A 22,754-nucleotide genomic window follows, 5' to 3' on the forward strand; every position below is an offset into this window, starting at 1 on the left:
GTGGACCTGAAAAGGACCTCTTTTCTTCTTTGTTTTTCATTCCCTTCTTTCAAGTTATTTTGTCTTGGCATGTAGCTGTGAGATGTTAGTAGAAGCGATGAAGTCATTCTCTTTACTTCTTGAACTTGGATGAAGAAAGCACTGTTCTGGAAGATCCTAATTTGTCAGAGGCGTCGTAAAGGCATTAGTGTAAAAACCAGGTCTCTCAGCAAAATTGCCGTGCACACACGTACATTGTTTGATGATGTTTCATGGATGGATGGGACTTGGATCAGCAGCACCTGGTCCTTCTATAACACAGAACGTCAAAAGTGCACCTCAAGTTGGCTACGACAACCGCAAAAACCGCCACCCTACAGCACACAAACAGTTCACAAACAGCGAGGTAAAAGGAAACTGGGAAGTGGTTTATGGCGTTTATGTTACGGACATAGGTACTGCTTGTTTATAGTGCCTGTTTCTAACACCAGCACACAAACAGCGTCAGTTCTTCCTTTTAGTGATCGGGGTTCATAGTTTGCGAATTGTTCTGTGTCCAAAAATTGTAAACACATTATATGTATTTAAGTAATATACGTACCACTTGTACTTGACCCTGTCGAGCTGCCTGCAGCTGTAATACCCATGAAAACCAATCATGTCTACCACATTCCACAAAAAGTCACAGGTTCAGTAACAGGGAAAGTTTCATGATAACGCGTCCGACATCAAGAAAAGCCAATCACGTTCATATCGATGGCATCATGTTCTTTTACTTGTTTATTGTATTTTATTTATCTAGTTATTAATCAGAGGTTAGGGGATACCTTACGTTGTACCGATTTCGTCTTTTGCTGTTTAGTTACTCACGCGCAAGAGTGACAGATCCGATTGGGAAACTACATAGACATTGTGACTTACTGTCGAAGTTGCTGGCTCGCTTTGTTCGTGGAACACTGTCGGAACGGCGTCAAGTTTCCTTTTTTGTGTCAATCCAAGTTGCACTTCCATGATGTTCGCATCCAGGTACACATTATCGGTGACTTGCGAGGAGCATACACGGACAGCATGAACACTCCTTGCTTCATCTGAATACCCGCTAGTGATGTAGCTGCTTCCCACTTTCGCTTCGTCAGGGGTCTGGCTGTAGCTGTACTTTAGGCGTGCGAAATCAAACATCGAGGTTTTCGAAGGAAGTTTTCCTGGAGTCAGGAACGCTGCGTCGGTTTCCAAACGACATCTCACGCGAAGCATGCAAGCGTAGAGATTCTCCCGATTCACAAAGAGTATCCGCGTCACTAGAAAGTGTCACCTGTGAATACGGGCGATGTACAGGAAAAAACAAAGCAGCCCCAGACTTGGCGGCAGACGACAGCGTCCTTGACAGCGGATTAGCCAGATTCCACCTTGCGTCACGCGATGTCGTTGGCGCTGCCGCTTTCGAGGATCAAAACGAAACCGGATCTTTTAAATTCGATTCCTCATCACCCCGGCACTTTTGGAAGGAGAAAATTTGGCAAATAGCTCGTGGTAGTGTACCGAACACATTGGTATTGGATTCGTAAGCACGGTTCCGGATGCGACAGTCCCTTTAAACAATTCCAGTAGGGGGGCTTCAAAGACAATGAACTTTCGCTGTTTCACTGGGCATTCAAGTGTAGAGAATGCATCTCTAGAAAATTTGTTTGGCAACGTCACTCAATCCACTGTGTAAATCGTACTTCCGATGTCTCACAACGCACATACGTCTGAACCGTTTCACGAACTGGTAACCGCCTAAATTTACTTCGGTTCAGTTCCGGTTCGGTTCAACGCGAGAAAAAAATATTTTGGCTCGGTTCAGTTCCGGTTCAGCGAAAAATACGGGTTTTTAGCAGTCTTCGGGTCGGGTTCAGTTTCGGTTCCGATCCCTGGTTACAATGTTTGACAACATATATGTCATGGGTTAAATAGAGCAGTATATCATACACATCAGAAGAATGCCAACACTTCAGTGCTTTACATTTACCTGTTATTGCAATAATTTACTGTCCCTTCTAATGGAATTATGTATTTCAGCCTCATTTTTGTATTATTAAATTTTAATTTGCCAATCCTTTCACATGTCTTGTGATAGACAGGTTAGCAATGTAAGCAATCTGTTTATGTGCCTCTCACAACCTGCATTTTTATGTCTGAGGCTCTTTTTGTGATAAGAGGGCAAGGGTGCCGGCAACATGGCGCACGTTCATAAAAATGCAGAACCAGAGACACACACAACAAAAATTTATAGCATGACACAGTCCCAATCATTTTGTCGTGTCCGTTTTTCTGTGTCGTCTGCTCTACGTTTGTTAATTTTTTTTTCGTGTGTAGTTTCTGGATTTTTAGCCCAACAGCAGTTGCTGTAGAGGATGCTGGGAACATGTGAAGCATACATTTTCTCATTCTCACATTATGTATGCTGTAAGCGGTGTGAAATACAACTCAAAAGGAATTTAATGAGAGAGAACTTGTCACCAAGATTAGTGTGGGAACATCGCAAAGGAAAAATAATTCTAAAGCGTAACGGATTCCTATCCTATTTAATGGTACAGTATCAGATAAGAGTTATTCAAATAATATTAAAGAAGTAACCGTGCAAATTATCAGTCCAACAGTGAAGCTGACTGCAGTATATTACAATGTGTCACATGCAACGATATTAGTATACCTCAGTGTTTCCAAAACTGACACATGAACCTTAGGGAGGCCGCAATAGTCCAGGCGGTGGTTACACCACTTGGGGAAAAGAGAAAGCAGGTGAAGTGAACGACCCTTATGAAAATTGATTTTTCCTTTCTGCAGACTTCTTGTGGACTTCTTGTTTCCTGTCTTGACAGTGTGTTGACTTTGACTTCTTGTTGATCAGGTCAACAGGAATTGTTATTGACATCATTTTGACAATCTCTTGAACTACCTTATGTGCACCTTCTGTGGACAAGGTATATAGATGTCGTTGTTGACAGTTTGTGGACTTTCTATGCGCCTATGTAGCAAGTACTTATTTCAACCGATTTTTTTTCTACATAGATGAATTCCGTATTATTAATTACTGCATTATCGGACAGTAATGTCCACAGAGGTCGACCTCAATGGGGTACCGAGCATCCCATAGGGGGGGGGGGCGGTATATGTATATGGAGGCATACTTGTGGCTCTATTCATTGGGAGACAAGCTGTATGGGTAATATCAGCAATTTCTGGGTGTGTTGCATAAAACCATATGGGTTGTACACCACTCCTGGGAGGTGGAGAGGTCCGTGCTATCAGCTCTCTAAACAAAGCGGTATTTGGATCTGAACTTATAATTAAATGTAGTAACTTGAACGCCACTTTGCCACCTTTTAGCTACATATTAAAACACTAAATACATTTTCGATGGCTTTGAAAAGACGGTTCTTTGTATTATTTATACTTCAGTTCAGCACACAATATATTTCCAACTTATACGACCACATGAGGATCATGCGCATGCGACAAGTTTGCTGCACATTTTGATTCTGCGCCTCCGTGCCTCGCCCTCGCCTCATCACGAAGGAGTCATCGCCATTAGCATCATCGGAATGTCGTTGGAACGGTTGCAACATGTTTCAACTGTCTCAGGCTCTCAGCGTACGCTCGTCAATTACAGAACAAAGGAGGATATGATTTTGCGTCGTAAGAGGTAAGCTGTGTGATAGAAGTGTGTCATCAAGCTTCACTTATATTCATACGATGACTGTTGTGCTGTAGGTTTTCGTTGTTCGTTTCGAGCTGCGGCTGCGGTCTTGCGTCCCCTCAGGTAAGTGTACAAGTACCAGTTCGTGGCCGGTGTTGGTTCTGCTAATTTCATTCTCGTTTTTGCAGGCCGCGAAAGAACAAAGGATGACATCATTTTGCGTCGTAAGGGGTAAGCTGTGTGACAGAAGTGTCCCAGCAAACACACATGATTCAAAGATCATCCCGTTTTCATCTCACGGCCTCATCGGGATGAGTTGATCCATGCGTCGTCCCCCAGATCTCCGGGAGCGAGCAATAGGAAATCGTCCCATATTCATCCCTGTGAGAGCTGCCTGCGAGAATGCAGACGCCGCGAACCCTTCGCGCCTCCAGTTGCGCTTGCACGGTACGCAACTGCGGCTGCATTTCGTAACGTTACTACGTGATCCTTAATATGGTCGTTACCGAACACGATGTAAAATTTATCAATTTCATTCTTCATATTTACGCATGGCACATCCAGTATTTTGTGGTTTTAATAAGATACGCGACTTGCGCGGCTTCTAGGCGGCCAGTGGGAGCGATATTCAAACGTTCAAACCGTTAGCAAGCTCGTCCGGGTTGCAGGATGGAGGTGTTGTGGTGTGATGTTACAATTGTGAGCGAGTTGTGCGTTGTCTTGTGAGTTGTGTGAGCGAGTTGAATTGTGTTCATTTGTTTGACTGCTTGTGAGTGTAGCTGGGAGAAAAGACACCACTCTGGAACCAGACTGCACGCTAAGGTGCCAAAAAAATGTGGATGCCATCACGCACATCTCGACGAAATGTCAGTGTCCCCGTGAGTAAAAGCCTGCAAGCAATACGTTACGTAAGGTACAGCGCCGAAACTAACAATGTGACGGCATCGAGGGTAGCCGGTACCCTCAGTCAGGCACGTTAATACGAGTAACAGCGGTCCAATGCTCTTGGAACACGGCGCGTTTCTAATCCGCAATTCTCAAACAAGTGGTTCGCATGTCACGGACATTTATGAAGACACTTCCGATGAAGGTATAGAAGGAGAAGTACATGTGTTACACCAGCTAGGGTCACATATGGCTCATTTGAGCAACGCTTGTACGGAACAGGCTTTACCGATGGCAAAGTGTCGATGACTAAAGTGCATGGACGCTTGTACAGATGTTCAGTCAGAGGTGCAATTCTGAAGGACACTCTCCACTAACATACATGGACTTGAGCGACGTTCAAGGTAAATTAATCTATATTACCACAATTTAGGAAGCGCAGAGTCAGTATATTTTTGTTTGTAGAAAATTCTGTCACGCCAACTTCTGCAGCATGACTGTTCTCCCGAACTGAAAGACCTCCCTTGTATGTCAAGTGAGTCATTGTTACAGAACATGATCACTCTTTGTTGAAAATAGGAGAAATGCTGTCACGCTGTCTCTGCTGCAGCGTCAAAAATCGCAGACCAATCCAAGATGTGCCGCCTCCACCTACTTGGCAACCTTATTCTCACCGTATGATTCATTCCAGTGTTTCATGGCCTTGCATTGAACGTGTTGTACTTTAACGCTGGTAAAATTAAGACATTCATCATGCAGTGAATGAAGCTGGGCATCCGGACCCTGAATTTCCCATCGGGGTACGCAGAATTATGTATTTCCAGTCATACAAAACGCTTTTGAACATGCTTTCAGCATGGTTGGCAAACCAATCCAACCTAAATTTCAGAGCCGCTGGATGACCTTGACACTTTATGCGCTTCATATCGCTTACGACATTGTCACACAGAGTCCCACACAGTCCGCCAAGTATACAACGATGCAATGGCAGACGAGGGAAATGAATGAGCGTCTACTTCAGCCAGTGGGGCAGTCAGCCCAGCTGTCTCAGTCCCAGCGAATAAGGCAACCAGACGCACAAACTTCACAGTATTGTATGCCAATAAAGGTTCTCCCAAACGATATTGTGATGCGTTGACTGTTGTATGGTGAACTAACTGCAAAGCAAACTGTTTCAGCTGTGCGTATCCCAAGCAGAAATCAACCAGATGAGTGGCCCCTCCCCCGTACTGCTGCAGTGTATATCCTGCACATGGTAGGAACATTTTCCTGTATGTTAGAAGTGCATTGCAGATCATAATTCCGTAGTCAGCATCATAAAAAAGAAAAAAAAAGATCGCGTACTATACCAAGCATACGACTCCCTCTGTCATTAATTTATTTCCTTTTCTTTCTCCCAGATATTGTGCGTGAGTAGCTGGTGCTCTTATCGAGTGCCTACATCTCCATTTTTCTTCTTTTTCATTCCATTCATGTTGCACATATTTCCAAATCTGTAAACACATTTTTAACACTCTATACTCATGAGACAATCATGTGCTTTGACGTAAAAAATGTCATCTCCTGTTTAGATGCCAACATCTTGCAGCGGAGCAGATGCTTTGCACATCGGTCACAGGTGATCAGAATATTTTATTTAACATAGTTATCTAAGTACACAAGTCACAGGTATGTAGCTTTCAACGTTTTCCTTGATTTTGTGGCAGATTGCAACTTTTGTACGTTGTTTCTTCTTCTAGGTCTTATGGTGTTAATAGGTGCTTCTCGAGGGCTGTCTCAGGAGATCTCCCCACATCGGAAGTAAATACCTCCACTTTGCCTCTTTGCTTCCAGCGAAAGGGCGCAAAGCAATTAACGTAATTTACTTTAACCTTTACAGCTCAAGTGCTCAGAATTGTGCATACCATGAAGCTTATTCAGGAGCACCACACCGTGCGGCTTGACCTCATATCGGCCAAGTTAACAACGGCACCAACGGAAAGGCTGCAGAAAAGGACATCTTCAGGGAGCCATTCTAATATCGTCAAGAGCTTCTGCGATTCGATGTCTCTCTTTACCATCACAAAGGCTATAATTGGTACGTTCTGCACAATCCACGCGCATTGTCTACATGTATTTTGGATAAGGTTGTGCGTAAAGTTCTGTTTTCGTCAGTTGAGTATCTCATGGCTTTTCTTAATGATGCGCGAGCACGTTCTTCTGAGATGAGGGGGCAGTGACGAAAGAGACATCACTAGACTGATTTTGTGTGAACTTATGTCAGATGATGTGGCACAGAACTTCAGCTACAAGGGTGGTAAAGGGAAAAAAAGAACTTAAGCGCCCTCAATCTGGGGCAAGATTGTCATTCGTATGTACTTTACTCTGCTTACTAAAGTGCTCATAACACTCAAATCATCCATTTGCAGCCTTCAAACTGTCTTGTCAAGTTCTCATGCATGCTCAAACGGCTAGAATGTAGCCCGCTCGAAGCTTCTGCTTGCCAAAAGTGCAGAGGGGAGTTATACTGTGATATTTTCTGGAGCATCGTTTATCTAATTGAAGTACTGTATACAATATTTCCTTGTGATCTGACTTAAAACGTTGTTCCTTAAAACTCTATTATGCGAGGTAAAAATCGAAGACTTTTGTCATGTACAGTATGTGTTAGCCACATATGATGGAACGAGGAATGTAACAAGAAAAGGCTATAAGTGTTGTATATCAAGAACAGTTGTTGAATGTTTCGAAAAGTAGTATGTTTTGGTCACATGTATCTTTTCCTTGAGACAAATTAAATAGCTGTGAGTGATTGCTTAATAATGCCTTACGTAGACGATGTTCGTAGCAAAAAGGTCGCGAAATTACCACAATACGAAATAACACCAGAAGTGACAATCTGTCACGAGCTTTGTGCCTTTCGATAAAATAGCGTCCACGCTTATGTGAAAAAATGTCACCTTTTCTGTGGATTTCCAAGTAGTAACGCGGTGCATTTTTCTTGAAAAAAGAAAAAAAAGTGTACTTTGACTGAGACACAGGGGTAGGTGTTTCTCAACCCAGTCTATACCTTCTGGTTGACACATAGACCCTATATAAGAAGTGAAAAACTTTGCTTTGTTCTCCCTAAGTTATTTATTAGCAGCATTGGGGGAAAACGGGTAGGCAGATTAACAAGGCTCATCAGCTGCTGTTCGCGTAGAACGCTTCGCCTGTTTTAATACCGTGGTTCACATTAGCTGGGACACCCTGTATACAAACATTTCTCAGTTTACTGTTCAACCCACCCTTTTTCTATTTTCTCTTCTGAGAGAGATGAGAGAAGTTTGTGAATGTGTTTGTGAAGCAAGAATAGGTGGAACCTTGCACCTCCACTGAGTTTCAGAGGTTTTTCCAACAGTGGGGTGTTTATGTACTCTTGTTTGTAGTACGTGTTGTGTACAAGGCCATGTGTGCTTAGGAAATAAATATATTTTACTGAAATTCCAAAGCAGTAGTTTCAGTGCTCTTCGCCATTCTGAGCCACGGCAGTGGGCGGGTAGCGGGAGGAGGAGCTACCGCGAGCTCTGGGCCGCATGCATGCTTCACTGCAATACCTCAAAAGACGCACGCAGTATCATCCCAGCTTGATCGCTCGGGCGATCCCCGGGTAGCTTGCGGGGACGTTACTCGGGTGGCCAAGTTGTGCGTTTTTCGGAGTTTTTTCGGGGATTGGCATTCCTACCGGGAACGAACGCATCGCCCAATGCGTGGTTCGGGGTTCATTTGCAGGTATGGATTTTGGTTTGCTGGGTGATCAAGGTTCACTTGTATTCATACCATGACTGTTGTGCTGTAGGGTTTTGTATGTTTCGAGCGGCAGCTGCAATGTTGCGTCCCGTCAGGTAAGTGTACAAATATCAGTTCGTGGCCAGTGTTGATTGTGAACCAAATTTGTTGTTGCCATGACCATTTTTACTCGGTTATACTCACTTGCGTTTGAACATTACTAATTTGCGATTGAACGCCCTATTCAGACACATTTCTCTCCAGCGCTTCAGAGACGTCGCTTTCGCCGAAATTCAGTGAATTTTGAAGTCCACCGTTATCGTGGGTCGCCAGAAGAACTCAGTCCGCAACCGGTCATTGACTGTCTACTGTGCGACGCGACACTGTGTGGCATAAAGCATGTGTACGTGTGGAATACTTCGCTACTGTGTGCGTGGGATGTTTTGTATGATTGTGTCGACACTGGATACCACTTTCAAGGTATGCATTTTCGGAATAAAATAGATACATAGTATATAGTTTTGCAGTACTTCATTTCGTGTATTTTATGCGTGTTGCGATTGAGTAAACAATACGACGGAGAAGTTCAACTTCGCTCAAGTCAGAGAAAGTTCACAAAAAGTCTTCACATCATACGGGGATGGTGTTAATCGGGCTTCAGTAAATCATGTACGAGGGTGGTTCCATAAGTTTCCGGCCCGAGGTAGAAAATGCGCGCGAATTTGAAAATGCGATTAAGGACGCGTGGCGCAATCTGTTGGAGGGCCGGAGCACCACCCTCAACCCTCTCCATGCTCTTGTCGGTTGGAAAGCGGCATTTCAAACAGCCAGGGTGCACTCTTCAGTTAAAATGGAAAAAATCGGGTACCGCGCTGTGATAAAATTCTTGGCAAAAAAGGGACTTTCGCCTAAAGAAATTAAAGCGCGACTGGACAACGTGTAAAGGGAAGCCTCTCCGTCGTACACAACGGTAAAAGACTGGGCTACGCAGTTTCGACTGGGGCGAGAGTCCATTGAAGATGATCCATGCGATGGTCGTCCAGTGGAAGTGGTGACACAAGAAAATTTGTCTCTTGTCGAGGAGGAAGTGCTGAGCGACAGGCGTCTGAAGGTGAAGGAAATCTTAGAAAGGCTGGGGCTTTCTAAAACAACCGTTTTTCGCATCATCGGCGAGGGCCTTCACATGAAAAAGGTCAGTGCGAGATGGGTGCCACGACTTTTCTCGTCAGTTCAAAAGCAACAGCGCGTCGTCTGTACCAAAGAGTTTTTGGAGCTCTGTCAAGAGAACGAAGAAGAAATACTGAAGTCAATTGTCACAGGGGATGAGAGTATGGTGCTCTACTATGATCCCCTTTCGAAAAAGGAGTCGATGGAATGGCGCAAACCAGGAGAAGCACCCCCAAGAAATGCCAAGGTCACACAATCCACAAAGAAGTTCATGGCAACAATATTTTGGGATTGTCACGGGATCCTCCTCATCGACTTCAAAGAGAGGAACACCACAGTGAATGCGACTTATTATGCTTCACTCCTGCACCGACTGCGAGACGCCAACAAGGAAAACAGGCGCGGCAGGTTGAGTCGAGGCGTCCGGTTGCTCCAGGACAATGCCCCTGTCCACACGGCTTCTGTTGCCAAGGCTGCACTGAAGGAGTGCGGCTTCGAAGAAATCCACCACCCACCCTACAGTCCAGACTTGGCACCGAGTGACTACTTCCTGTTCTCAAACTTGAAGAGGGATCTCAGAAGACGGAGATTTCAAAACGATAGTGAGGTGCAAGAGGCAGTTTTCCAGCATTTTGCGGACAAAACTTTGGACTATTTTTTCAAGGGTATAAGAATGCTGGTTGAAAGGTGTCAAAAGTGCATCGAAGTTAAGGGTGACTATGTCGAAAAGTGATACACTTGTTTCGTCTCTATGACTATTAAAAGTTGGTCGGGCCGGAAACTTATGGAACCACACTCGTATCTTCCTCGATTAAGAAGAATATACCGAGTGCCTCACGTAACGGTCGTCGAGCCTTTTAAAAAAGAACGAAGGTAGTTTCGTGGGTGACGCCGACTCATTGACAGCTGAGTCACAACAAAGTCAACAGAGAAATTGAGATCACATATAACAAGACTTACACATGAAGGTCACACGAAATTTGTGTAAAGTACATGGAGAGTCTACAGAAAGACCTGTTACCTTCCTGTGAATAATTGTCAACAAGACTTAAAGTTCCATAAGTCAACATAAAATCAATATGCGAGGTAAAGACAAGGCTAATAGAAAGTCTACTGAATGTCAGTGCTCTCTGTTGACTAAGTTCTGTAGAATGGAAACATGAGGTCAACAGCCATTTTTGTAAGGGGAAATATGCGACAAAATCAAGAAAACTATTTCGCTACAGCTGGAATATATTGAAGTTGTTTTACGAAAATGCAAGTTCAGTTCAGCGCACAAACACTCAGAAACCGAGCTAACGTGCAGCAATGCTTTCCATCAGGTCCGTCGCATTATTGCTCACTGTATCATGACCAGACCCCCGAACCTACAGCTTACGTCACTTGCGCACAGTAGTATAACATTTATATTATTGTATATGTGTCAGGGCAGAGTGCAAGCTTCCTAGACAAGAGCGCGCACACACACACACATGCACAGACGAAGAAAGATAACTCGCACACACAGCCATCCCGAAAGCTATGCCTATCTTCGTTTATGCACCCACGAATCCACAGGAAGACTGCCGAGGCTTTCCCACTGGCATTAGGTACCTGTACCTTAAGCTGTAAACAGTTTGGTTTACACTCCAGAAAACGATAACAGCTGATTGTTGATTTCATGTGCGCGGCCATGCGAGCAAGGACAGTTCAATGTTCAGCAGAGGAGCAATAGAGTAGAGTAGAGTAGAGTAGTGAGCACCTAAATGCTTTTGATGCAGGGCAGACTCCTAAGTGGAATCATAGGTGCAGTGTAAAAATAAATAAAAAAAAAGCATAACACGACACTTATGTTTGGCACTCAGTTCAGGTAGTATCACCCGGAGTTTTCAGCAATTTCCTTCTTCTTGAGCTTTTCCCACTTTACTAGATGGCGCTGCGTACGCCGCAGTCATTCTGTAGATTCTTCCGTTATTTCGTTTTCGGATTCTAGTTTCCAATACAGTCTGTCGATGATGTTTTTGTCGCCTTCCGCTGTTTTGTTCAGTTCACGTGTTGGCAATGCGTCGCATTCAGTCAGGATGTGGTTCAGGGTCTCTAGTGCTTAGCCGCATAGTTGGCAGGTAGGGTCTACCTGGCCAAATAGTTCCTACCTCCGAGTATTAAGAGACAGCCGGTTCGTGCCTGGGAAAGCAGAGCGCTTTCTCTGTCTCCTGTGTATTCAGGACAAAATTCTGGTTTTTCTTTGTGTTTACTGTAGTATTTGAGTATCTGTTTCTTCTTTACGTTCCGTTTCCATTCGTCGACTTCTGCCCCGTTGATAGTAGTAATTATACAACCCAAGTATTGCACAGAAAATCCACGGCAAGTATTGCACTTTTTACTTTAAAATTATTTTAAAATTTTAAAATAGTGCATAATCTGACTCAATGCAGTACCTGTCATGGATTTTCTGTGTAAAACTCGGGTTGTAGAAAAAAAATAACAGAAAGGGAGCAGACAGAGAGAAACAATTTATTTAAAAATTAACGACGCCATCTTGAAAAACGCACTCCGGTGCGGGCGGCTGGGGCAGGACTGTTGCAGGGGCAGGTTGCAAGCATCAGATACCAGGCGAGATGGCACCTCCATCATGTGGATATGCGTGTAAGAGAGAGAGAGAGACAGAACAACAAGATACTAGCATCAGGTAAAAATGGCAACACTGTTCAACAAGTCTAAGCATGCCAGAGCGCGGGGAAAAGGCCTAACCGCTACTGCTAAACAGCACGGAGAAAACACTACACATCGGGGAAAAGGCTTAAGGCAATCGACTAGGCCTAGCCACAGCGTCATCACCTACAGATTTCAACGGCTAACACAAGACAAGAACCACAAAAATACTAGTCACACAACGCTAAACATGCGACAACGCGAACAAAAGACTTCGTCACTGCTAAACAAGTCTAAACATGCGCGTACAGGGAATATTCGTTACGGCGAACATGCGAGAAAAGGCTTAACACGAGCGCGGTAAAAAAACGCACAAACATCGGCAAATCACCCAACTTTTTCCCTGCAGCGACCGAGCGTCCGATCCCAACGACAGCCAGCGATCAAGTGACGCAGAGCGGGGACAACGGAGCGACCGACCGCGCATCTTTTCCCGATGAGAGCCAGCGGCCGACTGACGCAGCCACCTCTCCGCGACCACTACGCATGCGCTCGTAGCGGTCTCTGCGCGCTCCTAGCGTCACCTGCGAGGGGCTAAGAGAGAACGGAATTCCTCCGCCCTCTCCTTGCCTTGCTCGTGACGTTGACCTATTGTCTCAGGGCTACACTGTTTTTTTCCACTAATGCTCAACTGGACAAGGTACACCTGAAACAATAGAGCCGCAGCATGATGTCATCACCCAAGAATGCATCTGTACGGTTCAAGGGCGCATACGCTCTATATAGGAGACCTATTATTTATTGAATCACCATCCCAAGATTCTTTCATTTTTACAACTATAATGATTGCATAAAATAGAAAACCTACTGCAGAAGAGCACCATGCATGAAAACTGATCATAGGAATTCCAAAGTCTTACTTAGTGAGACTTGCAAAACAAAATATACAAACACCTAACTCCATCAATGGCTAATGAGAGGACTAGGCACTCAACAAATCAACACAGAGTATGGGTAACAAGGAGCGCAGAACGATGCGACTGCTCCATCCGACAGCCAGGCAGAGAACTGACTCATAATGGCTTTTTCTCCTGTATAAAGTCCCGCAGCTGCACCCCCTAGTGGTTACTTTCTCAACTAATCTCACGACAAAATTATTAAGAATCACGCCAGCACTACTCTCATTCCCAAGGCAGAAGAAGATAGAAAATGGCGGGAATTCCCGGACAACAGCAACCAGCGCCCGACGTGCACGGGCATGAAAATCATAAAAAAAGGGGGACAAGGTTATCACGAGCAAAAGCATTAGTTACACAACAAATCAGCCCACCACAACAGGAGCGCAGAACGATGCGACTGCTCTATCCGACAGCCAGGCACAGAACTGACTCATAATGCTTTTTTCTCTTCTATAAAGTTACACAACAGCCGCCCCCTTAGCGGTTACTTTCTCAACTAATTTCATCGCAAAATTATTAAGAATCACGCCAGCGCTACTCTCGTTCCCAAGGCAGAAAATGGCGGGGATGTCCGGACAACAGCAACCAGCGTCCGACATGCACGGGCACGAAAATCGCAAACAAAGCGGGGATAAAGTTGGCAAAAGAATTAGTTACACAGCACATCAGTCACGAGGAGCGCAGAACGACACGTCCATTCCGTCTGACAGCCAGGCGCAGAACTGAATCGTAATGCTTTTTACTCCTGTAAAAATCATGCATCTGTCCCTCTTGCAGTTGATTTCTGAACTAATTTAATCGCAAAATTATTAAGAATTGTTCTAGCACTATTCCCGTTCAGAGCAGCACTATCGACATCGTCAAGACAAGAATGTTCCTTGTCAAAAAAGAAAAATATACAAAGCGTCAACAGAGGAAAGCATGCATGTCGGGGCATGTCAGGAGTGCTATTACACGAGGACAAATCGCACGACTGCCGGGTAACAGAGGAAAGCAAACACACAGAAACACTTGAACAGAGTGAAAAGACACTCACCATCATCGGACAAGTACACTACATTCCGTCATTGTAAATCCGCTCGTCACAAAATCCACCATTCACCAGTGACGAACCACACATCTGCACCCCATTAGAGGCAGACGGAACCCCACCAAAGCTACGCTCTTCCACTAACGGCCAACGCAATTGCTAGGAGCAGAAGTAACGTATCCACACCCGCCAGTGTCCAAGAGAGATGTGAATCCTTGCGCCCTCTGCAGGCTTTGCTCGTTACGTCATCCTATTGTCTCAGGGCTACACTGTTTTTTTCCACTAATGTCCAACCTATCTCCTCTGGACAAGGTCCACCTGAAACAATAGAGTCGCGGTATGACGTCATCATGCACCTGCGTGGCTCAAGCATGCGTACGCTCTAGACCGGGGACCTGTTATTTATTGAATCACTATCCCAAGATTATTTCCTTTATTCTACTATAACGATTGCATAGGAAACTATTGCAGCAAAACACCATGCATGAAAGCTGATTGTAGGAATTAAGCATTTCATTCCCAAAGTCTTACTAAATGAGACTTGTGAGTACAGGAAAAAACAAAATGATGGTTCAGCAAGACATGTCCATCCCATCCGAGAGCCAGGCAGTTAACTGGATAGTGAATAATGACGCTTTGTTCCTTGACTGGATAAAGCCATGCACCTGTCCCCCTTGCGGTTACTCCCTGAACTAAACAAATAGCAAAATTATTAAAACACGTTATATATATAAACATACGTTATCTCGTGGATTTCCAACTCGATCGGCCCAACCTGCTGTCATCAGCTACCATATCGACGCTTGTAGCGCCCCTCACCCTATTTAAGGACCTGTTGTCGCCATCTGTCTTCAGTTGTGGGCACGGCACTGTCAACAACATGCTACGCTACAATGTTCTTGTTTACATGTTGCAGGTTAGTTATGCAAAACCTTATACTTCTTTTAGAAGTAACGACGTATGCTTACTGATTCTGCAGTGCCCACAAACAGCACTGATGTTCATCTCCGATTGTGGTGACATGTTTCGTGCTTTGCTGCTGTTCTCGGGGGATGTTGAGACAAACCCAGGCCCCACCACTGACGAACTTCTGGCTACGCTCCTGGCGAACCAGACATCCGATCGCAAGATCTTGCACTCTATCAGAGAGAGCCAGAACGAAACCGCAATAATTGAGCTGACGAAGATGGTCCAGTTGATAGAAACCGAAGTGAAAAACCTTGAACCGCTGAGAGCAACGGTAAAGGATACATCTGATAAAATGTTATCTCTTGAAGGCAAAGTTGCCTCCCTATCAAGTCAAGTCGAGAACCTCGAGTCTCGTTCCCGGCGGAACAACTTGTTTTTTTTTGGTGTAAATGCACCAGCCGCAGAGACACAAGGTGACCTCCTATCATTCGTGAAGAATAAGGTCTTCCACGATTGTTTGAATGTTAATCCCACGAGTATTGAGCGTGTCCACAGACTAGGAAAGAAGCAGCATGGGAAAACCCACCCCGTTATTTTGAAACTTTTAACTACACAGAGAAGGTTGAAACACTTAAGAACTCTTGGAAGCTGAGGGCGACTAGTTACTCTATTAGTGAGGATTTTCCCCTGAGAGTCCGGCTCGCTCGGAGGAACTTAATGGCCAGCGCCCGTGAAGAAAAAGCACAGGGAAAACGAGTACGTTTGATTTATGATAAACTTTTTGTTGATGATAAAGCTTACACTTGGCACGAAAAAAACCAGGAGCGACAGCCACTAATCGATCTGCGCTCCGCATCGGTACCCGTGGTAGTCCCCGGGTCGTCCAGCAGCAATGCTACTGGTAATCCGCCGCCTGTCTCACCTTCCGTTCCCCCTGTCACCCTATCTCAAACCCGTCTTGCCACAACCTCTAGCCAGTGACGTCATATGCCCGATATCTCCATCTTGTACGGCAATATTCGTAGTGTTGTTAATAAAGTTGACGAATTGCTACCTTTAGTAGATAATACTAATGCCCACATTGTCGCGTTGACAGAGACATGGCTTGGTTCTATGACCCGCGACGATGAGATTCTTCCTAGTTATACTATTTTCCGACGAGACCGTATTGAACGGAGAGGTGTGCACTGTTAGCCTTTAGCAGTACTCTTTCCCCACAATCATTAAGTATTCCCCGTAATCTTGAAGCATTCTGGGCTGCTCAACGCCACGTATCTCGCAATGTTATCTTCGGTGTTTGCTATCGTCCCCCTGACCTTCTCGACTTTGTGGATAATTTCCATATAACACTTAACCACATTGTTTCCAATTATCCATCCCATGACCTGCTCATTTTCGGTGACTTTAATTTTCCTAACATCGCATGGGATGAAGGGGTACAATCACATTGCTCCCCAGAAGAGCGTAAATTTGCTGATTTGTGCTGCACATTCCACCTTGAGCAATTGGTCACAGAACCTACCCGGGTTTCAGGTAATTCCTCGAACATACTCGATCTTGTTCTAACCACATTACGCAGTGCTAGGCCTTCTTTATCGGTTTTTCATGGTCCGAGTGACCACAGTTTCATTCGCCTTACGCTTCCTATGAACGTTGTGCGTCCCAGTTCCCGTCGGAAAATTATTAAAAACTACAAGAAAGGAAATTATGACGCGATAAACGCAGAACTGCCCGTGTTCTGTGAAGAGTTCGCTTGTTCATTTCAGTCTAGAACTGTTGAAGATAATTGGTGTCTTTTCAAAAATAAGCTAGCTGAACTAGAGGGTACGCACGTTCCGAGACTGTCAGTTAGGGAGACTCATTCTGTTCCTTGGTTCAACGATTCTTCAAGTCGTCTTCGGAACAAGAAAAAGATGTTGTACAGGAAAGCTATGACATCGAATAATGAACACTCGTGGAGTAGCTACTATCTGGCGGAGTCTGAATTACGGAACCATTTCAAGTCAAGCAAACACTTGTTTTACCCGCACACACTACCCTCCATGTTACGCGATAACCCCAGAAAATTTTGGCAAGTTCTACGCCCCGCACAGACCCATACCCTCCGTATTGAGAACCCCACCGGCACCGAAGTCCAACCTCAAGACTGCGCTACTGTACTAAATACCTATTTCGGTTCTGTTTTCTCTGACATCTCTGTCGAGATCGTGCCCCCAATCCCTGAACCTGGCTTTCCCATAATGACTAGGATCGATTTATCATATAAGGGCATCGTTAAGTTAATCGATAATCTTAAGCTCAGCTCATCTTGTGGACATGACGATATCAATTCCAAAATACTGAAAAATACTAAATATGTTACGGCTGAAATTTTATACTTTATCTTAACCCAGTCATTAGCCACTGCTGATATTCCCACCGACTGGCGTATTGGCAAGGTTATACCGGTTTACAAGGCAGGTGTTAAGACGAATCCGTGTAATTACCGACCGATATCGCTTACAAGTATTCCCTGTAAATTCCTTGAGCATGTTAACGTCTCACATTTGACAGCGTTTTTAGAAACTAACTCCTTTTTTCTTTCCGTACCAGCACGGATTTCGAAGGGGTCATTCGTGCGAGACCCAGCTTGCTGGCTTATCTGATGACATACTGTCAGGTCTTGACTTCGGTCTACATATTGATGGTGTTTTCCTGGACCTGGCCAAGGCCTTTGATAAGGTACCACATAGTAAACTCTATGCCAAGCTGTCGCGCCTTAATCTTGATCCTTATGTATTGGCATGGATAAAAAAAATTCTTTTAGATAGGAGCCAGTACGTAATCGCCAATTCTTCGCATTCATCGCTTCTTCCAGTTTCCTCTGGCATCCCACAAGGCTCCGTCATAGGGCCACTCCTCTTTCTTATATACGTGAATGACCTCCCCCTTGTATTACTTCCAAAATACGACTCTTCGCCGATGATTGTGTTGTTTATCGGACTATTTTGAACCCATCTGATGCTGTCGTACCCCAACACGATCTCAACCTGGTATCTTCTTGGTGTACCACTTGGCAGCTTCCCATTAACGTCGGCAAGAGTCGGCAAGGCTTGTCTTTTTGTCGACGCTATCCTTCAGTTTTTTACATACGCTATCGGATCATCCTCTTTAGAACGAGTCACCATGTACAAGTACCTCGGCTTACATCTCACGAGTGATTTGTCCTGGTCTACGCACATCTCCCATGTTGTTTCCGAGGCCAATCGAACCCTAGGGTACTTGCGTAGGCTCCTCCGTTCTTCTAATCTTATGGTAAAAAAAGATGGCGTGTACTACCTTCGTAAGAACAAAGATAGAGTACGCCTCACCAATCTGGGACCCTTATCAGGTTGTTCTCTCCCAAGCTCTGGACTCAATACTTCATCTGTAACGATTATTCGCCTTTCAACAGTGTCTCTTTGTTGAAAACCCTAGCAGCACAATGTACTGAAAGTCGAGTGCAATAGGGGTGGACGGTATGTGTCTTATCAATGTTCCTTAGTTTCAAGAGTCTGTTCAAGGTCTTCCACCTACTCGTCCACCCCTATTGCACTCGACTTTCAGTACATTGTGCTGCTTGGGAAGGGACGTTGAGCTCCCTACTTTATCGCACCGCCAGAAAATCGCTTCCTTATCGCTGTTTCACAAAATCTTTCATTCCCCTGCTTTACGATGTGACCTACTCAGTGACGCTACCTACATTTCGGGTCGGCACGACCACGCACACAAATTACAACGCCCTCTTTGCCGACACGCTTATTTACACGAATCATTTCTGCCCCGTTCGATTCGCCTTTGGAACGACCTCCCGTCCGAGATCGTCTCACTTACTGATCCCATATCATTTAAACGTGCAATTGATAACCATTTTACTATCTCCATTGCGTAGCTATGCTCTTATGTTGTAATCTAAACCTGATGTTTTTTGTTACTTCTCTTGCCGCATTCTAATTGCATCCTATTGTTTTCCTGTCTTCGCCGTAACATGCTTATTTTTTCTTACCAACGTTTGTATTTTTCCCTTTTGTGTATACATGTATTGTGCTTTCACTCCGTCATGTAATGCCCCTTTGGGGCCTTTGACGTACTATGGAATAAATAAATAAATAAATTAAGAATAGCACAACTCCCATTCAGGGCAGCACTATCGTCAAGACAGGAATGTTCCTTGTCAAAACGAAAAACAGAACTACATGTAGAAGGAAAGCATGGCAGAACAGGTCAGGGCATGTCATCGCATGTTTGTCAGACAAAAAGGGGGGAAAACGAAGAGAAACACTTGAACAAAGCAGAAAACCAACATCAAACTACCTCGTATTCAAAAACAGTGCTCATCATAAATCCGTCCAGGACAATCCACACAATTTTTCTATTGCTACACGATTTTCCAGTAATGGTCAATCCATTGCTACAGACTGCGTGACGTCATCACATTCTGTCTGAAGAAGGCAACGGCAAAGACAAAGACTCCTATTATTTATTGAATCGCAGGATTAGTTCCTTTCTCCTACTCTTAATGATATTCATTCTTACATTAAACTTCAACAAAAAAGCACCGTGCATATTAGCGATTTTCACCCCAAAGGCTCATCATGGTCATTAGAATCACAACACCAATAAACTACCACTGTTCTTTAAAATAATAAGTGAGACCATTCAACATCATCACCAGGCTTATGTAATACATGACCCTTTCTATGCTGATACATTCGTTGTCTGAGGCTACACCTGCGAGCAAAAAGGCGCGAAAGCCTGGGGGCAAAGTTCCATTCACGCTCGACGGAGGACTAGACAGAACGCCATTACGGGAACATGATTGTATTCCTACTATATAAATGACTATTGCATCGCACTTTAGAAAGACTATCACAAAAACTACGCTCAACTATAATTTAGGAGCCTTATAATTCTACTTTCTATGGAAACTATAATTACCCTGTTACTTGGATCGCTATTAATCAAGCGCTCCAATTTTTTCTCTCTTCCCATTTCAGCCTTGTCATGCAGTGAAGCAGTCTCGCAACCAAAATAATTAATTTACACTGAGGGTGGCGTGCTAGGAATTTCTGTCCTGCGCTCAGATGCAACCATTTCTGGAAATACCTACAACAGCTGACTTCCTCAACACACCATGCTCCTAATTACATGTAACAAACAAAAAACATACAAACCCTGTTCTCAGCTGTACCATTGCGACTTTGTTCTGTGTAAAATTGGTGAAAAAGGGAAAGGGCGACACAAAATTGTGCGCACTTGTGCTTGCATTGCAATGACTTCAAAAACCGAACCATACCCTAATAATCTAAGAAAACGACACCCATTTCTGCTATCATATAATTCTTGCATAACGCTACATACACAGCCGCTTTGCCCTTGCGTAAAGAAAGCACAGGACAAGGGCACACAAATTCCTTTAAGCGAGCAGGGGAAAGGCCAACACCTCAGGAATAATAGCAGAGTCACCGGACATCGCCACGCGGCTAACACAAGATAACAACAAGGTACTAGCGGCGGGTAAAATTGCAACACTGCTAAACAAGTTCAGACATGCCATGATGACGTCACAAATTAAGAAAAAGCACGCACACACAGACAGCAGCTCAGGAATGCACAACGAGACGTGCTTTATAGGAATTTCTACTCCACACTCAGATACCAGCATTTATGTACAAATACCTATAAATGCAAACAGCATACTCCATTAACATAACGAGCAAAGTGAATACTGCCACTCAACAACATATAACAAAAAAACAAACCAAATTCAATTCTCATGAACTCTACTCTGCCAAGCGGCATTCTTCTGGTCTACCTGGATGCTGACTGGTTCCCCTCACCTACATTCTGAGTAAAAGCAGTGAAAGAAGAAAAGAACCGCGAAAAATTACACGCATTTGTGCCCCAATAGCTGTAACTGCAAGAAACCCTAGCGCACGCTAATAAACTGAGAAAAAGACACCAATTGCTTCCACCCGATAATTCTTGCATAATGCCACATGCACAGCCGCATTGCCCTTGCGTAAAGAAAGCACAGGACAGGGATACACAAATTTCCTTAAGTGAGCAGGGAAAAGGCTTAATTCGAACCACTCAGGAATAATCGGAGAATCACCGCTTATCGCCACGAAACTCGACGGCTAGCACAACATGACACCAACAAGATACTAGCAGCGGGTAAAACTGCAACACTGCTACACAAGTCCAGACATGCCTTGATGTTGTCACAAATCAGGAAAAAAGCACACGCACGCACGCACGCACACAGGACAACGCATTAAACACACGGAGCGCTCAGGAATAATCGTAGCGTCACCGCACATCGCTACGAAGCTCAACCAGCCCTCCACAACTCCCCATAGAGCCCATAGTATAGCTAAATTCACACAACACTGGGCACACAACCAATGAGAGTGCAGCGATTGCTTCCTTAATCCTCCAATCAGAAGTCCTCCGTCCGGCTCGCAGCCCGACCGGTTCTGGCTGTTGCTGACTTCTGCTTTCCATACTGGCCTGTACCGGCTACCCCTCACCTCTAAGTCTACTAGCTTTCATGCACATCGTAAAGTTATTCCGTGATTCCCAAACAACTGTGAAAAGTGTCGTAATGAACAAATTTATTTATACTGACACAATCGGCAGGTTGACATATATACATGCACTGAGCGCACTGAGTCCATTGCGTAGCGCTTCCTAGCACACTGGAACAAAGTTCAAACTTGCAATATACGCACATCGACACAGCTTATTCCCAGCAACGAACAACTGTCACATACTTGCGCACAATCACTTGACCATCATGTCCTTGCCTGCTACACGTCAAACATGAAATGCTGCTTCATGAATCGTATTTTCTTGTCACCGCTATGCAGATCTGACGGCGCTCGAACATGTTCATCGAGCCAGAATTCACGACAACACTTCAGTTTGAAATCCGATTGGCTCTTGGTAGTACAACACAGTAAACAGTACAACACGATCAAAGGCACCATAATACACGGATAAAACGGCGATCGGCGAACGCACTTGCCTCCCAACGAAAGACACTGCCAACGCGGCGCTCACCGTTCAGATTTCAAATGAAACCGCCGAAGGAGAACGCAGCACGCAGGCGAGAAAGCGCGAAGTGCCGTTTTCAAATTCTGGCAACCAATTCGGACACGCTTGTGGCGTCCGACCAATAGAGAGGCACGGATTGCTCCGTGCGCAGTAACACGCATTTTGATACAGATTTTGCGAGAGCTGTGGGGGGCTGGCTCAACGGCTAACACAAGACGACAACAACAACAAGATATTAGCGAAGGGTAAAAATTGCAGCAACAAAGACACTACTGAACAAGTCTAGACATGCGACATCGAATGCGAAAACACTGGTGATCGAGGAAAAGGCCTAAGCCTGCGGCGGATCATCATAGAGCATCACACAAGTTCATTTTTCAATTTCGCGTAAACTAAACGCGGTCTGCTTGGAAAACGACGTACAAATTTTCCGAGGGAGCAGAGAAATATAGGAATTTCTACTCCGTGCTCAGATACCAGCATTTCTGCTCAAAGACCTGCAAGATTAAGCACTGTTTACTTCGTCAACATGTCGAACACCCAACAAAATCAAACAAACAATCAAATAAACAACCCCACTTCCACTGATAGAACACTATTCAGCTTTTACCAGGAGGCTTTCTTCTGCGTAAAAGTAGAGAAAATAAGAAAAGAGCAGCGAAAAATTACACGCACTTTTGTTCGCATAGCT

At 44.5% G+C, this 22,754-nt stretch overlaps 1 protein-coding gene across 7 annotated transcripts; it reads left to right on the forward strand.

The window, feature by feature from the left end:
- Positions 1-3,901: 3,901 nt before the first annotated feature.
- LOC135366423 (uncharacterized) lies at positions 3,902-6,228 on the forward strand. Of its 7 annotated transcripts, none has more exons than XR_010414167.1 (6): positions 3,902-4,947; positions 5,009-5,069; positions 5,123-5,218; positions 5,303-5,343; positions 5,493-5,798; positions 6,115-6,228. XR_010414167.1 is itself a non-coding variant. In XM_064599119.1 (6 exons), exons 1-6 carry the CDS (start codon positions 4,878-4,880, stop codon positions 6,040-6,042), a joined length of 528 nt encoding a protein of 175 aa, XP_064455189.1. In that variant the 5' UTR covers positions 3,902-4,877; the 3' UTR covers positions 6,043-6,228. The 7 variants fall into 7 exon arrangements, 2 of the variants coding, with proteins under 2 accessions (XP_064455189.1, XP_064455197.1); XM_064599119.1 differs by lacking the exon at positions 5,009-5,069 and having other exon boundaries at positions 5,493-5,637; positions 5,722-5,798; positions 5,944-6,228; XM_064599127.1 differs by lacking the exon at positions 5,009-5,069 and having other exon boundaries at positions 5,493-5,637; positions 5,722-5,798.
- The last annotated feature ends 16,526 nt before the right edge of the window (positions 6,229-22,754 follow it).

Source organism: Ornithodoros turicata, chromosome 1, assembly GCF_037126465.1.
Source record: "Ornithodoros turicata isolate Travis chromosome 1, ASM3712646v1, whole genome shotgun sequence".
Lineage (NCBI taxonomy): Eukaryota > Metazoa > Arthropoda > Arachnida > Ixodida > Argasidae > Ornithodoros > Ornithodoros turicata.